This window comes from Panthera tigris, chromosome B3, assembly GCF_018350195.1.
Source record: "Panthera tigris isolate Pti1 chromosome B3, P.tigris_Pti1_mat1.1, whole genome shotgun sequence".
NCBI classification, from domain to species: Eukaryota; Metazoa; Chordata; class Mammalia; order Carnivora; family Felidae; genus Panthera; species Panthera tigris.
This window is the reverse complement of record NC_056665.1, coordinates 121383050-121399173: the sequence shown is the minus strand read 5'-3', so window position 1 is coordinate 121399173 and position 16124 is coordinate 121383050. Positions and strand designations below refer to the sequence as shown.

The 16124-nt window shown below is 42.3% G+C and overlaps 1 protein-coding gene across 4 annotated transcripts in view; it reads left to right on the top strand.

The window, feature by feature from the left end:
- The window catches only part of POMT2 (protein O-mannosyltransferase 2), a 43270-nt gene that overhangs the window by 713 nt on the left and 26433 nt on the right, over positions 1-16124 (top strand). For 2 of the 4 annotated variants that reach the window (XM_042990217.1, XM_042990218.1), the window contains exons 2-5: positions 4901-4985; positions 10523-10627; positions 12623-12731; positions 14464-14572. In XM_042990217.1, the coding sequence (XP_042846151.1) occupies positions 4901-4985; positions 10523-10627; positions 12623-12731; positions 14464-14572 (408 nt within the window). Of the gene's footprint in view, positions 1-530; positions 580-1454; positions 1581-2705; positions 2770-2822; positions 3065-4900; positions 4986-10522; positions 10628-12622; positions 12732-14463; positions 14573-16124 lie in introns of those variants that run through there. The other 2 variants (XM_042990219.1, XM_042990220.1) reach the window with 2 other exon arrangements.

The following is a 16124-nucleotide window of genomic DNA, read 5'->3' as shown; positions in this document are numbered from 1 at the left end:
TGTTCTTAAAGGCTTTATTTTGTTGGACTCAAATTTCATGAGATAAGTTTAAAAAGCCTCCAACTAGAAGGAGAAAAAGTTTTATACAATCTGAAAATGGTTAATTTATTAGCGAACAAGCGATACCATGTTTTGTCGGTATCCCTGACAAGAAAGTTAGTGTGGGGAATGTTAGAAATGGAACTCTTTGACCAAAGAGCCAGCTATCAACCTATCTGGGCTATCCTACTGGGAGGTGAATAAATTAGCCTATTATTGTTTCATGAGTGTTGGCAGAGGACACAAGACTCCTGGGTCAGAGATAAAGGACTTACTCATGGGGCAGGAAGTAGGATGAACATCAGCATATTGGCTTAAGTTTGAATCTCCCACTCCCTCTCCCCTGCTGGTCTGGAGTTGTTAGGGGAAAGAAGGACAAATCATGCTCAGGAATAGTCCAGGAAGAATCTAAAATTTTCAAAATGTAGGTTTATATAACTCTCCACCTCTTTTATCCTGATCATTACCCAGTTGTTGGCCAAGAGGAGATGAGCCCTTTCTGATGATGACTGCATTAGGTGACCAAACTGCTTAACTAAGGTGTGTGAACCAGGAGGAGGTGAGGGAAGCAGAGTTAGAAATCTTTCTGTGCTTGACAATACCAAATGCCTGTGGAGGGTAGGGAGTATGGAATGTCATCAAGTACCTTGACTATTGGTTCATTATTATGTGGCCATTAGGGGGAAAAAGTGCACTATTGTCAGACTGTGGATGGTTTGGAATGACATTGTTTAGTTTCAAGGACCCCAATGCCATATGTGGAGTCAGATAATTAGACTGGAACAGCATCATCAACACTGTAACCTGAAAAAGTGTCCATAACAGTAAGGCACCAGTGATAGCCCGGAGAGGGGAACAAAGTCCTAAAACAGTTAGTTTCCTTGGAGTGGGCAGAGTCAATGCCCAGTGTGAGGTGGCCTCCTTTATTGTAAGACAAACTGGTCAGCTTTTGGCTGGAGTCACAAGTCACCACAACGCAGTGATGGCTTCTGCTTCAGAAACATATAGTCCTTTACTTTGTGCCCAGTCCATGATGATATATGTGTTTCCATGCCTGGGGCATTCATGAATCCAGGTGGCAATGGCAGGAGTCTATTTGGTACAAGCTTGATCTGCAGCTTGATTTCAGTCAGTCTTATCAGAATACTGGTCCTTACTGTGGGCACCTGTGTGAGTGATCCAGATTGTCCCATTGACAGGAAGCCATGACATTTTCCCCCGCAGTTCTTGGCTCTGAAGAGGAGTGTTTTAAATTTCTCAGTACATAGTCTTCTAGGTGGCACACAGAAGCTAGGTTAATGGTAAAAGCCCAAGAGCCAATAAAAGTATAACTTGTCTGTTTCTCAAAACTATTGTGTAAGGCAAGAGCGATGACTTTCAATTCAGCCAATTGTTCCCATCAACCATTATTACAGCTGGCCTTCCAGAGTTGTCACTGAGACCGGATGATTGTTGCTGCCCAGTGGACGCTATCAATGAACCAGGCCTTGAGAGGAACCTGTGTGAATCAAGACTCCACTGAGCCAGTGGTTTTGCTTCAGGTGGCGGAGTGGAAGATAGTTTCTCCAAAGTGGGAGCTCCTACCTCTTATAAAAAATCAAGATGCCCCTACGGCCAGGCCAGCTATATCACTTCCATTTGACCAGCAAGCCTGTTGAGCCCTTCCCTTGTAGCCTTCAATTCTAAGCTGACTCACCCCAAAGTGGCAATATCAAGCCAAAGAGTCCTAAGGCCTTCATGAGTCAGGCACTCAATTTTAATAAAGGCTTAGTGGGTTGATAGCTGTCCCTTTTAAATAGTATGTGCTTGGTACCTGTGTCCAGCAGATGGCGCTGTAATCCTGGAGAATGGCCTCTCCTGGCTCTAGCTGCCCTATGTCTTTATGGCTGTGATTTCACTTTCCCTTCTTGGGATTTATATTATTTCTTCTGGACCACCCAGGATAGGATAGGATCACCACTCAACACACAGCAGTCCCGGAATGGGATAATCCCCTTTGACACTTATAGGATCAATGCCAGTATACATCCCACTGTGGGAACCACAATAGTAATATAGGGGCCTTACCCACAGCTCATTTTACCTTTCCTTCCCCACTGGGAGCTTGGCTCAGACCCTACCAGTTGAATTTGGGTGCTTTTTCCCCCTTGAACTTATAAATCTAATAGGCCTGCATCGGTAATTATAGTGACAGCCATCCAAAGATTATGCCATTCCCCAGTGGAGACTGTGGAGTGCTGGATGCAGGGGGTAGGATACATGTGTATGGCCTTCAGTCCCCTTTAGGGAGAGGGAGACCTTGGTTTTTAATTATTTTATTTTATTTTATTTTATTTTATTTTATTTTATTTTATTATTTTATTGTTTTAACACAGCTAAGATTGTGGTAGAGGAGGAGGGATCATGGGACACAGGGAGAGAGTGGTTCTGAGCCACTAAGCAAGGCACATTTACTCTTGAGCACACAGCTCACCCAAGGAGCTTTCAATGTGTTCATTTTGCCCCAATTTTCTATATTGAATAGCAAGATCTCCTTACTGCTGGCACCACTTATGTAAGCTTTGGAGACTCCTTGATTCAGCAGCCATATGCATATTGCCTTTTGGCTGAGCCTGCTAGGCTTGCTGCCCCATTGTCATGATTACATCTCTTTCTTATTTTGCCAGAAGAGTGAGCAGTAACCAAGGCAGCATTCAAACTGTTTCTTTCTCCATTCAGCCTCATTAATAGGTAAGATGGTGGGAGACTCTTACTACCTTCCTTGCCCACCACTTGGATAGGGCATTTATTTACCAGATTCCATTCCCGGCTTATGGGGCCTTGTCCTTTCTCTTACGGAAAGGTATGTCTCAGCATCTTATGCTTGTGACCACAGTCAGGGTCTGGGATTTTATTTTACCCAACTTGCAAACTAGTAAGTTAGCCTGTCGTTGTTTTCTGGATGCTGGCAGAAGACGAAGTACTGGGTCAGAGACAAAAGACTTTATTTTTCATGGCACAGCAAGCAGGATGAGAGCATCAGCAGGTGGGCATCTGTTCCTCTTGCTCCCAAATTCCCGTGTGATGCCATGGATCTGAATGAATGCCTGCACATGCAGTGGGTTGCCTTACAGCTGAGGGATACTGAGCTTGGGGAATCCACTGTTTTATAACAAGCAGTAAACAAGAGTGCCCTCTGTCCCGGAGGAAGATGCTAACTCTTCTCTCAAGGTTGCCTTTCTGCAAACGTATCCTGAGAAATGGCCTGAGTGAAGAGCAGCCAGGACCTTGCATTCTTGGCATACCCAGCAAGGTCTGTAGGAGCAAGAGAGAGTCAGGGAGGATCGTCTCTCCCAACACAAACACACAATAAAAGCCAAGAAGAGATGTGAGTGTTACTACTAGTTTTACTTGGGAAATTTTTGAAGTAAAAATCTCATACCCCTTTGTCAATATGTTTCCAAACAGACCTCAACACTAACCAGAGGTGTTGGGGCAGTTTAAATAGTGCCCAGTTGGGACAGTTTATAAATGTATGGGATTTTATAGTCTACAGAGTTCTTTCACATGTTTTCTAAATTGAGTCCTAATACTTCCCTGTGAAGGGCACATAGCAGATATTATTGTCTTCATTGTGTAGATAAGAACAGAGATCCAGAGAGGGTGGGTGATTTTGCCAGGTTGCACTGTTGGTAAGTGGTGGAACTGGGACTGATTTCTCTTCTTTCTGAAAATCCATTTTGTCACACTGCTCAGAAGTTACTTCTCTCTTTGACATCTCCATGCCACTGTTCTCACTTCGTGTCAAGCAGAGCGTTAAGCAAACAGATGCAGAAATAGATTTACTCTTCTGCCTTACTATTGGACCCACTGAGTTAAAGAGAGAAGAAAAGAGCCCTACACTTTGGGGAAAAGCATGTTTTGCCCCTTACGTTGTAGGTTGGTAATAACTGCTTATGGAAGCTGTTCTGGGGATGGCTAGTCCCTAGAAAGCAACCGTTCTTCTGAGCTGCAGGGAGGAACTGACAGAAATAGCCAGGTTGTACCGGATTAACTGGGCTGCTTCCGTAAAGTCTTTGTGCAGGATGTGAAAAGGTCATATAGAAGAACAAGATCTCTGCATTGTGTTTAAAAGCTAACATATTAGAATCACTTATTTACTTGCTTAATAATTTGTGCAATGAGGATAGCTTCTAGGTAGGCTCTTAACTCAATTTTTATATACTGATAAGTTCATTATAATAAGCTCAGTGAGTTCATAGTCAGCAGGTTAAGTATCAGAGGGTTAACGGGTGGAATTAGACTCCTGTGACAACCAGTTTGTAGTCTCTTACTGTTCAATAGCCTCACGGTGTAGTTTGTAATAGCAATAGTAATCTGCTTTCTAGTAGCAAAGTAGTCTCGGAGTCAGAAGGTAACAGACTTGAGAGAAAACCCTTACCTCAAGCCTTTTTATTTTATAGGAAAACTCTGTTCTATTAAAATGAATAGAAGCTCAAGCTACAGAATAAGTATAGATTTCACTTAAATTTATAACCGGTTGGTAAATATTTGCTAACCTTTCTCATCTATCTCAATAAAGGTTAATTATCAGTGTGATGTCTTCCTCCACTTACTTGTGTCAAAAAAAATTTTTTTAAGTAAGCTCTACCCCCAACATGGGGCTCAAACTCATGACCCCAAGATCAAGAGTTGCATACTCTACCAACTGAGCAGCTACATGTCCCAACGTGTCAAAAAATTTTTAATCCATATTTTCTCATTAACTGATTAAAACTTATAGCCTTTGGTTTTAACTGTAATTTTAACAATGTTGTATTACGGCTATTTGGATTGTATGATAATTTAAAAATTCTTATTTCTTTGTCTATTTTTCCTTTAGTTGGGATGAGACTCACTTTGGAAAAATGGGAAGTTATTATATCAACCGTACCTTTTTCTTTGATGTACACCCACCTCTGGGGAAGGTAAGCAGTGTGATGACTGACAGCTCTCTTCAAATGGTTGGAGCAGAGTCTCAATCTTGTATTTAATTCTTGGGTTTGTGGAAATTATGGAAAGAGCCTAAATGTCCATCAACTGATGAATGGATAAAGAAATTGTGGTTTATATACACAATGGAGTACTACGTGGCAATGAGAAAGAATGAAATATGGCCCTTTGTAGCAACGTGGATGGAACTGGAGAGTGTGATGCTAAGTGAAATAAGTCATACAGAGAAAGACAGATACCATATGGTTTCACTCTTATGTGGATCCTGAGAAACTTAACAGAAACCCATGGGGGAGGGGAAGGAAAAAAAAAAAGAGGTTAGAGTGGGAGAGAGCCAAAGCATAAGAGACTCTTAAAAACTGAGAACAAACTGAGGGTTGATGGGGGGTGGGAGGGAGGGGAGGGTGGGTGATGGGTATTGAGGAGGGCACCTTTTGGGATGAGCACTGGGTGTTGTATGGAAACCAATTTGACAATAAACTTCATATATTGAAAAAAAAATAATTCTTGGGTTTGTGGAAAGAAATCCCTGACATTCCAGTCCAGCTGCTTACATGGTAAATCTTTGGTGTTTTTAGGAGTCCTCTGGGCTCAGAAATGGGGAGGCAGTCCATCAACCAATGGATGGATATTTTAAAAATATGGTACAGCTAGCTATACAATGGAATATTATTCATCCATGAAAAGGAATGAAGTATTGATACATGCTACAACATAGATGAGTCTTGTAAACATTATGCCAAGTGAAAGATGTCAGACCCAAAAGGCCACATAGTATGATTCCATTTATATGAAATGTCCAGAATAGGCCAATCCACAGAAACAGAAACCAGATTAGTAGTTGCCAGGGTCTGGTGGGGAAGGATTGGGGGGTGACTGCAAATGGGTATGGGATTTCTTTTGGGGTGATGAAATGTTCTGGAATTAGGTGGAGGTGATGGTTACAAAACCTTGTGAGTATGCTGAAAACCAATGAATTATACACTTGAAAATGGTGAATCTTATGGTATATGGATTTTATCTCAATTCCAAAAACCAAAAGAAATGAAGAAAAGGAACATATTGCATAAAGCAGAGATTGCTTAGGGCAGCTGACTGTCTACAAGGGAGCACAACACCTTTCCCCCTCCCCACTCCCAGCATGCACATTCTTTGACCTATACCTCTCACATGTTTTACAATTAGAAATCCCACAATCCGAATTCATTTTAGTCTTTTAAAAACAACCACCTCTGAGAAAGCTAATGGATCAGCCTTTTCTTCCTAAATGAAGGCTGAGATCATTAGCACCAAGGGGACAGGAACTCGTCTGTTAGGAAGTTGGGGAGTCATCTTGGAGCATGGGTACTTGGGGATGAAGGCATGGGTGAGGAGAGACAGGGGTGGTAGGCTGTGATAGGCAGGCTTAGGGGCGCAAGAGCACTGGGTAGGGGCCAGGGAGGGTTGGAGGGGGTGGTGGGATGGTGGCTTATTTCAAAATTAGCTCTGAGCCCACAGGGCACCTGGGTGGCTCATCAGTTAAGCATCTGACTTCGACTCAGGTCATGATCTCATGGTTCGTGAATTCGAGCCCCACGCTGGGCCCTGTGCTGACAGCTCAGAGCCTGGAGCCTGCTTTGGGTTCTGTGTCTCCCTCTCTCTCTGCCCCTCCCCTGCTTATGTTCTGTCTCTCTCTCAAAAATAAATATTAAATAAAAATTCAAAATTAGCTCTGAGCCCAGAGCCAGAGTGGAAAATATGCCTTGGGGCACCTGGGTGGCTCAGTTAATTAAGTGTCTAACTTTGGCTCAGGTCGTAACCTTGTGGTCTGTGGGTTCTAGCCCCTCATCAGGCTCTGTGCTGACAACTCAGAGCCTGGAACCTGCTTTGGATTCTTCTCTCCCTGTCTCTTTGTCCCCTCCCCCCCCCCCCAATTTGCACTTTCTCTTTCTCTCAAAAATAAATAAACATTCAAAAAAGTTTTAAAAAAGAAAATATTATGCCTCTTTCTGTCTCCTTTTAAAGATAACAGCAATAAAAATCAGAGCAATTGAAAACTTATTCTGTTTTAGTTATTTTCCATACATTATCTTATGTCATCCTCAGAATAAGCTATGAAGTAGATACCATTGTATCTCCATTTTGCCAGTGGGGAAACTGGGGCACAGGGAGGAAAAGAAGTTTGCCATAGGGAGGAAAGCTCCTAAGTGGCAGAGTCAAGGTTTAGGCTGGCTTAGTGTCTACTCTCAACTCTTCTACCACACTGCCTCATGAAACTGGCCTTGCCCCAGTACTCGGATGACATCTGTTACTACCATACAATTAAGCAGTGGAATGTGTTGAATGTTTGCACTGGGCTAGCAGTGGAGGAGATTTTTCCTAGGAGAGCCAGCACAATTTTCCAGCTGGGGACTGCCTGTGTGTTTTTGGAGTCCCCCAGTGCTAAGCACAGTGAAGCATGTGGAATATTGGTTGATTTGTTTTTACTTAAGCCCTCCTTGCTTCACATCTGGTCCCTGTGTGAAGGGAGAAATGTGAGGCTTCTTTCTAAACCACCCTGCCCCACCGATTTATCTCCTGATGGTCCTGTGCTCTGCCTGGTTGAAAGAGAGTGATGAACACAGCAGCTTTCATAGGTTCTAAGGCCAAACCAGTCAAAGACTCAGAAAGCCCCTTGAAGTTGCAAATGGGAAGTTTTCTCCTGCAGTACTGAGGCTGATACCTGCTACTCCACACTGGCCCCCAGCCCTGGGTTAAAGAAAAATGCCTGCACGTAGTGAAAATTTTGATCTGCACAGAAGAAAGTAAAAGGTCACAAGCTACCTTTCCCCATATTTCTATTAGTTTCTTAAATGTTTTCTTAGAAATTCTTTATACAAATGTAAGTGTGTGTATATTTATACATATACACGAACAATTGACATGTATAAATCAGACCAGACTAAAATTGTTCAGCAACTTCTATTTTAAACATGATAGATCTTAACTTCTTTCCATGTTAGTACATAAAATGTGCTCCATTTTTAAAAAATTTATTTAATTTATTTTTAATTTGATTATAGTTGACACACAATGTTACATTAGTTTCGGGTATACAACTTAGTGATTTGACAAGTTTATACATTATGCTGTGTTCACAAGTGTAGCTGTGGTGTTACACTGCTATTACAATATCATTGACTGTAGTCCTTATGCTGTGCTGTTTATTCCCATGATTTACTCATTCCATAGATGGAAGCCTGTATCTCCTTCTCCCCTTCACTCATTTTGCCCATCCGTCACCCCGTTCCCTCTAGCAACTGCCAGTTTGTTCTCTGTATTTATCGGTCTGATTCTGTTTTTGTTTGTTCATTTTTTTTAGATTCCATTTATGAGTGGAATCATATGGTGTTTGTCTTCCTTAGTCTGATTTATTTCACTTAGCATAATACTTCCTGGGTGCATCCATGTTGTCTCAAATGGCATGATCTCATCCTTCCTTATGGCTGTTGCAGTCCATTCTTTTTAATGTTGTATATTATTCTATTATACAGATGTGCCATGAATTATTTTATCCGTCTTCAATTGGTGGGCATTTATGTTACTTCCAGTTTTCAGACATTACAAAAGATTTTGCAATGAACATCCTTGTACATTTATCTTTTCGTAATTATTTATGTAGGTGTATCTAAAAGTTTCTTAGGAGCCAAACTAAAGAGTCAAAGGATATGCACTCTTAAATTTGTGTTACTTATTGCTAAGTTCTTCTGCAAAAATATTATAGTGATATATACTCCTACCAACAGTGTCTGAGCGTTGTTTTCCCCGTACCATTGCCAGCGCTGGTATGATCATACTTTCAAAACATTGCCAATTTGAGAATGAAAAATGGTGTGTCACTGTTTTCATTTGCATGTCTTTATGAGTTGAGTTGAACATTTTCTTCGTATGTTAATTAGCCATTATTATTTTGTTTTCTATGAATTTTCCCATTATTCTAGTAGGGTTTTTATTATTATTTTTATTATTATTATTATTGATCTGAACGAGTTAGTTAGAAAATTAGCTCAGGGCTACTTTTAACCTTAAGGGCTACCCTTTTAACTGTGAGGGAACTAGTGTTTGGCACAGTGCCAGCGTTTGACTTATTGCCCTGTCTCTAATCCTCCCAACCCCCTGCAAGGAAGGTTTTATTACTTGTAGCTCAGAGATATTAAGTGTTGTCTGCAATCAGAGAGCTGAGATGCAGACCATCTGTGCATTTCTTCACTCTAGCAGACCAGCCAAGCAGTCTGGGAATTTATACCAGCTCCAGGCGAATTTGTCTTCTGAAATCCCAGGTGGGAAGGGGCATCCATTTAATTGCCACCTGTTGGTTTTTGTCCATCTAGGTATTTGGATAGTTCCGTCTTTTCAATTCCTTCTCTTATTTTATATTAAATTAGTTATGTTATCTTCTGAGCCCTAGGATTCCTTTTTCTTTTCTTTCTTTCTTTTCTTTTTTCTTTTTTTTTTTTTTTTTTAACAAGGCTTTGTAATCATTTATAAGCATTTTGGCTTCTGTTCCTTGCCATGGAATTATAGAGAGTGGAACTGGTTAGAACTAAAGTAAAACAGGAGCTGGTTAGTGATCTAGACCCAGTGGTCCAGACCCACGAGCAGCGTCTCAGGGAGGGACTTTCTCAATACAGCCAATGTACTCTATCCTTCCACACAGCCTAACTGGGGCATAGGGGTCCAGCTAGGGCATTCTGGGGCTGTTAAAAATGCTTGGTATTTGCTGACACCTTTTAGGTCTTAGGAGCTTCTGATTGCTTGTGTGGAAACTAGACTTTTACACTGTCGATAGCCATGGAAAGATAGACATGAAGGAGCTGATCTTCTTGAACGTTTTGAAGGACTCACAAATCTCAGTCTTAGTATAATAGTTGATTTGTTCTGGTTTGGAACGTGCCAAGGTTGCCCTCCTTTGAAATATTAGAAATAAGAGAAACTGGTCTCTGGCCTTTTTGTATTTTTTCCACTGGGACTTTTCTCCTCTGGGAAAGTCTGTCTGTCTTAGCATTCTTTTTTCCCTTCTGCCCATTCCTAGTATGTAACTCCTTGGCCACTTTTCTCCATCCTCATTCTGACTTGGAATCTCATTTCCCTTTCAGTGGATCAGTCTTTCAGGAATCAGCCCCTGCCCATGGCTTCCCCCATGAGCTGTCACGTTTTATTTCATAGCAAATGAAAGAAGGCTGAACGAGAGAGCCCCTCACTGGCCTTGCCAGTGGGATTTTTCTTTGTGGGATTTTTCTTCCTAAATGTTCAATCTGCCCTATTCCCAAGAACTTGGCCTCAACACAAGAGAGGATTTGTTTCAAGCAAAGAGCTCTGTGGACAAACGATTCTTTGCTCTGCAACAGCTGCAGGAGAAAATGTCACATTGGCAACTCCTGTGGACAGTTGTCAAGGGAAACCAAGTCTGGGTGCAGCTGGAGGGAAATTCAGGGGACAGAGGAATCTTAAAAGTCTCTCATCATCTTTTTGTTTGTTCTCCTTCTCTCCTCAGATGCTGATAGGTCTTGCTGGCTACCTGAGTGGGTATGATGGTACTTTTTTGTTCCAGAAGCCCGGGGATAAATATGAGCATCACAACTACATGGGAATGAGAGGAGTAAGGCTTCCTGACTTGCTCTAGACTGAACCCCGGGGCCACACTCAGAACATAATAATTGGAAGCCCTGGAGGGTAGCAAGTGTAGACAGAGGGACTTTATGTGGCAGTGGAAGGGAGGATGATTGGACCCACATCCTGTAGTAGATATTCAGGCATAGAGATTCAGAACTGGGTAAGTAAGAAGGGAAGGGAGGCTGCAGATAATACCGAGATTGCATAGGTAGGAGCAAGCACACAGTGTCACCTATTGCCCAGCCCATGTGAGGCTTCAGATGTTGAGTTAGAGAGTAACCTAGGACCCAGGCAGCCAGGAGTCTCCTGCAGCCCTGACATTGGCCTCAGCACATTGACAGGCTACACATCATCCCTCTCCATGGCCACAACTGCTAGAGCACTGCCTACCTCTGAGGACCCTTCTTAAGATTTTAGCATCTTTACACCCCTGCCATCAGGCCCCTGCTTCTTTCCCTGTGAAGGGTTCAGGCACCCAAAAGGGGTTTTCCAGTCTTTTAGGGAGGCTATGTGTTTGTCCCCAGTCCCAGCACCAGCCTTGATGAAGCATGGCCAGGCCTAAATACCCAACTCTGTGGGGACCCTTATCTGTAGCTAAATGAAACCTGCAAAATCTGACCTCTGACATGGAGCTTTCAAACAGGTTGTATTTATTTACAAGCTCCTTAAGGAGCTCAAAACGCTTTGGATAAATGCTATATGCTTATTTGGGCTAACCATTGGATGATTTGCATGGTCATACCATATTAAACAAGGTTTTCCCCTACCCTCAAGTTCACATTCTTAAGTGATTCTGTGTCCTCCTAGTGACTTTTGAACATCACATAGCGTACGTAATTGGATATAGGTCTGACTCACTATGGACTTACTGTGGAAATTGAGAAGGCCAAATATAACAGCCTTGTATTCTTTCACACTAGGATACATTGCTTTCTATTGATAAAAAGTGGCAACCAAGATGTAAGAGTTTCCATTCCCCCAGCTTGTCTATTTACTTTTGATGGACAGGGTAGGGAGGTGGAGAGAAGGCTGGTGGTTCCAAACAAAACAAAACAAAACAAAACAAAACAAAACAAAACAAAACACAGCTCTCCAGATACTTAAGTGTCAGGTAATCTTTTTTCCAGAATCAAAATGCAACCTGTAGATTAAAGAGTGATTTCTGGTGTGATCGAAGAAGAGAGCCAAGGGAGAAATAACAAAAATAACATTAGAGTTCTCTAGAATATGAAAACACCTTAGAGAAGTCTTTCTCAACTTGCACCCGCAGTTTTGTAATAGAAGCTGATGTTTATTGAGTACCTTGTGTGTGCTACTAAAACTAGCTCATTTAATCTCCAGAGAAAACCTTATGAGGTAGGAACCCTTATTTTTCACATTACACAGATAGGGAGGCTGAGATTCAGAGATACACTAGTTCAAGGTCACAGCTGGCAGTTGATGGGGCAGTCCAACTTCGGAGTCCCCTACTTGAAACCACTGTGCCAGCCTGCCCACACCTACTTGGCTGAACTTTGCTGATTTCATATCAGTGTTCAAGTTGGTGCTCAGTAGGCACATGAATGTTGCTTGATATGACGATTCACTGTCACAACAGCCCTTTCTTATTTATAGATATTCCAGGTGATTTCAGGTCACCAAGTCACGCCTGCATCAAAGTCCTCCATTTTAAGTTTTTTTTAAATGTTTGTTTATTTTTTGAGACAGAGAGAGACAGAGCATGAATGGGGGAGGGTCAGAGAGAGAGAGACACAGAATCTGAAGCAGGCTCCAGGCTCCGAGCTGTCAGCACAGAGCCTGACACAGGGCTTGAACTCACGGACTGTGAGATCATGACCTGAGCCAAAGTCGGATGCTTAACCGACTGAGCCACCCAGGCGCCCCAAATCCTTCATTTTAAACATTAGTTTGTACCAAGTCAAGTAGGTCTCTGATACTTAGCTTAGCTGGCTGTTTGACTGCTTCTCTTTTCCTTCCATAGTTCTGTGCTTTCCTTGGTTCCTTGCTGGTCCCCTTTGCCTACCTCATTGTATTGGAGCTGTCCAAGTCCCTCCCAGCAGCAATGCTCACTGCTGCCCTTCTCACCTTTGGTAAGTTGTCTTATACCATATTTCTTAGGAAATTGACTGCCACAGTATGAATATAGTTAGAAATCAATATATTTAAGGATCCTATCCATGGGCCCAGTAACTTTAGGATTGGGTGAAGTATTACAAATCTTATTTTCTTCACCAGTAATATTTACATATATGAATAGTTGTATGTAGCAACCCTTTATATTATTAGAGGAGAGAGCTCGCATACATAATCCCAAGGAATAGATTACCTCCAAGTTATCCACATTTGACTTTGGTGTAGATAAGAAGATAAATTTGTGTGTGTGCGTGTGTGCATTTATGTATTTGAAGGAGGCTTATGATTCTAGTTCTGCTTCTCTCAGGTTACTATAAGTTCGCATTCGGTAACTGATTTCAACTGAATGCAAGTACAGATGTCTCAGAAGTAGCTGGGTGGCAGGACATAGCAAAATGAGAACTTAAATATTTTCTGTGGCTATTTCTCACATGGATAAATGAGAGCTGATCCATAGAAATTGATCCTGTGCTGTTCTTGTTTTTGTGAAAGTGAGTTCATGACTTCATAGAACTTACATTTAAAGAAGTCCAGGCCAAGTTAGGTGGGTATTTCATGGGTGAATCTGGCTTTGTTCTGACAGATATGTTGCAAGATTATAGGGCCTTTCTACAGAGGATTATGTCTTTGATTTCCTTTTTCAGTTATTCACCCATTCAGCATTTATTCTTTTTTCGTTCCATAACTATTTTTCAAACATCTCCTCTGTGCCATGCCATTTTTTTTGGCCTCAGAGGGTATGCTGATGAGACACTTTGCTGTCATGAAGCTAACCTTCAAGTGGCACAGATGATAAATAAGCAAGTAAATTAGTAAGTCTGAAATGTAACAACTTCAACAATGGTGCGATGTAGAAAATAGAGTGGTATAAGGGAGAGAGTAATGGGGAGGGATTCTGTTGTAGGTAGGGTGGCCAGTGAGCAGCTCCCTGAGGAGGTGACCTCCTTGAGCAGAGACCTGAGTGAAGCAGAAGATTAACCCATGGAGAGATCTGAGGGAAAAGTGTTCAGGCAGAGGGAACGGCATGTTCAGTGGTCCTGGTACAAGGCAGCACTTAGTGGTTTCAGGGAACAGTAAGGAGGCCAGTGTGGCCATAGTGGAGTCTGTGAGGCAGAGAGTGCTGGGAGAGGAGGTTGCACAGGGAGGGAGACCGTGCCGGCTTTGGCAGCTGTCATGAGGGGTTGCTTAGTCTGAGTGAGATGGCAAGACTTTGAAGGCTTTAAGCAGGGGCTTGATGTAATGAAATTTTGTTTTAAAGACGATACTTTGGTGCCTGTGTGGAGGATCAGCTCCCAACAGAGACTTCATGTAAATCCTAAGACTCTACCCTAGGTATAGGTAGTTTGCGGTTACATAAGCAGGGCGGCAGAATTCCCCGTTTGCTGGTGGAAATGAGGAAGAGCCCTCGTCTCACGACTGCTCCGTCTGATTGAATGACATGGTCCTTTCTTGGGTCATGGGTCTGAAAGCAGTGTGAGATACAGTTTCCTACTCCTGGGCTTCGGTGTACCCCAAAGCTGTGGCCTTCCACCTCCCTGGTGACTCAGTGGCTTATCTGGTCTTGACTGCATAAATGCTTACATGCAATTAAGTGTAAGGGGCACTATTTCTTATTGTTGGGGTGTTTGGTTCTCAGAGGGGCCCATCTCTGATTTCTACATTTTTGACCACTGAGCTCGTGTTTTTCAGACACAGGATGTCTCACTCTGTCCCAGTACATCCTCCTTGACCCCATCTTGATGTTCTTCATCATGGCTGCTATGCTGAGCATGGTCAAGTACAACTCCTGTGCCAACAGGTCAGAAACACCATCTTTTCAGGGGTTGGCATGGGGGTGGGGTCAGAAGCTGTGGAAGCTCCAAAATTTCTATAATGGCCAGAGACAGGGTAGATGCCTTCAGGACTTGTCTTAAAGCTGAACTTAAGGCAAGCATACTTTTTTTTTTTTTTTTTAGAACTTAGATTGCCCATTTTAGATCATAAAAATATATTTTAAAATGTTTTCTATGTATTTTTGCCTTACATTAGATTAAGAAAATGTCAGTTGCCTTTTTTAAGAGTATTATTATTATTTTTACAATGGGGGTAGATTTGGGTAGGGGTTTGTGGATATCATGGAGGAGTCCTAATGCCTTCCCCCACCCCACCATTTCCTTTCCTTTTCTTTTCTTTTCTTTTCTTTTCTCTTTTCTTTCTTTCTTTCTTTCTTTCTTTCTTTCTTTCTTTCTTTCTTTCTTTCTTTCTTTCTTTCTAAATATATGAAATTTATTGTCAAATTGGTTTCCATACAATGCCCAGTGCTCATCCCAACAGGTGCCCTCCTCAATACCCATCACCCACACTCCCCTCCCTCCCACCCCCCCATCAGCCCTCAGTTTGTTCTCAGTTTTTAAGAGTCTCTTATGTTTTGGCTCTCTCCCACTCTAACCTCTTTTTTTTTTAACTCCACCATTTTCTAAGCCACCCCTTGGCACCAAAGATGGTTAGGAGATCCCAGGGCATTTCTTTATCTTTCTTCTTTATCTTTTCTTCTTTATCTTTCACATTCTCTGTCCCAGAGGGCAGGGCATCGGACATAAACTGCCTGGGAACTATTTGTGTCCCTACCCTCAGTGGTTACATCCAGTCCCAACCTACCAATGGGAATAACATATATAAAGTTTGACTTAAATGATCCATACCCATCAAGAGGACTGGTCAGTTCTGGAGCTGTTCTGGAGGGTCTGGTCTTCCTCCAGAATAGTCTTTTCCAGATCATCCTTCTGCCCCTAGAGAGTAGAGTAGGTTATTCATTCTATTCAAACCAAAAGAGCTGACTTTAACTAGGCTTTTCCAGGAGTCAACTTGGTTTCACCATGGCCAGGCTCATTAAATTATATTATGCTAATAAAGCCGGATCCAGTGACTACCATCTCCCTGTGGTTTTGGGTTATCTTCTCCTTCTACCACATACACTTCTACCTGCCATTTCTTGAACACATACTATGTGCCAGGTTACTGTGTGAGGAGCTGGAGGTACAGAGGTACACAGGTCTCGCAGTTAAGGAACCTTCACTCTGGCTGGGGAGGCAGCCAGCTAATCAGAAAATCACAGCACAGAGTGCTGTAAGTATGACAAACCTTGGAAGCGACTGCCGCGGTTAGGACCATGCTCCATCCACCACTTGCTGGCTGTACTGCTTACCCTCTCTGTACCTCGGTTTTCTCCTGTGTGAAAAGAAGATAATAATATCTACCTCCATGTGCTTATAGTGAAGGTTAAAGAGTTTATCCGTATAAAGTACTAGGAACAGCACCTGACACATAGTAAGCACTCAATAATTGCTGGCTTTTCAAGGTCCACAGGTGAC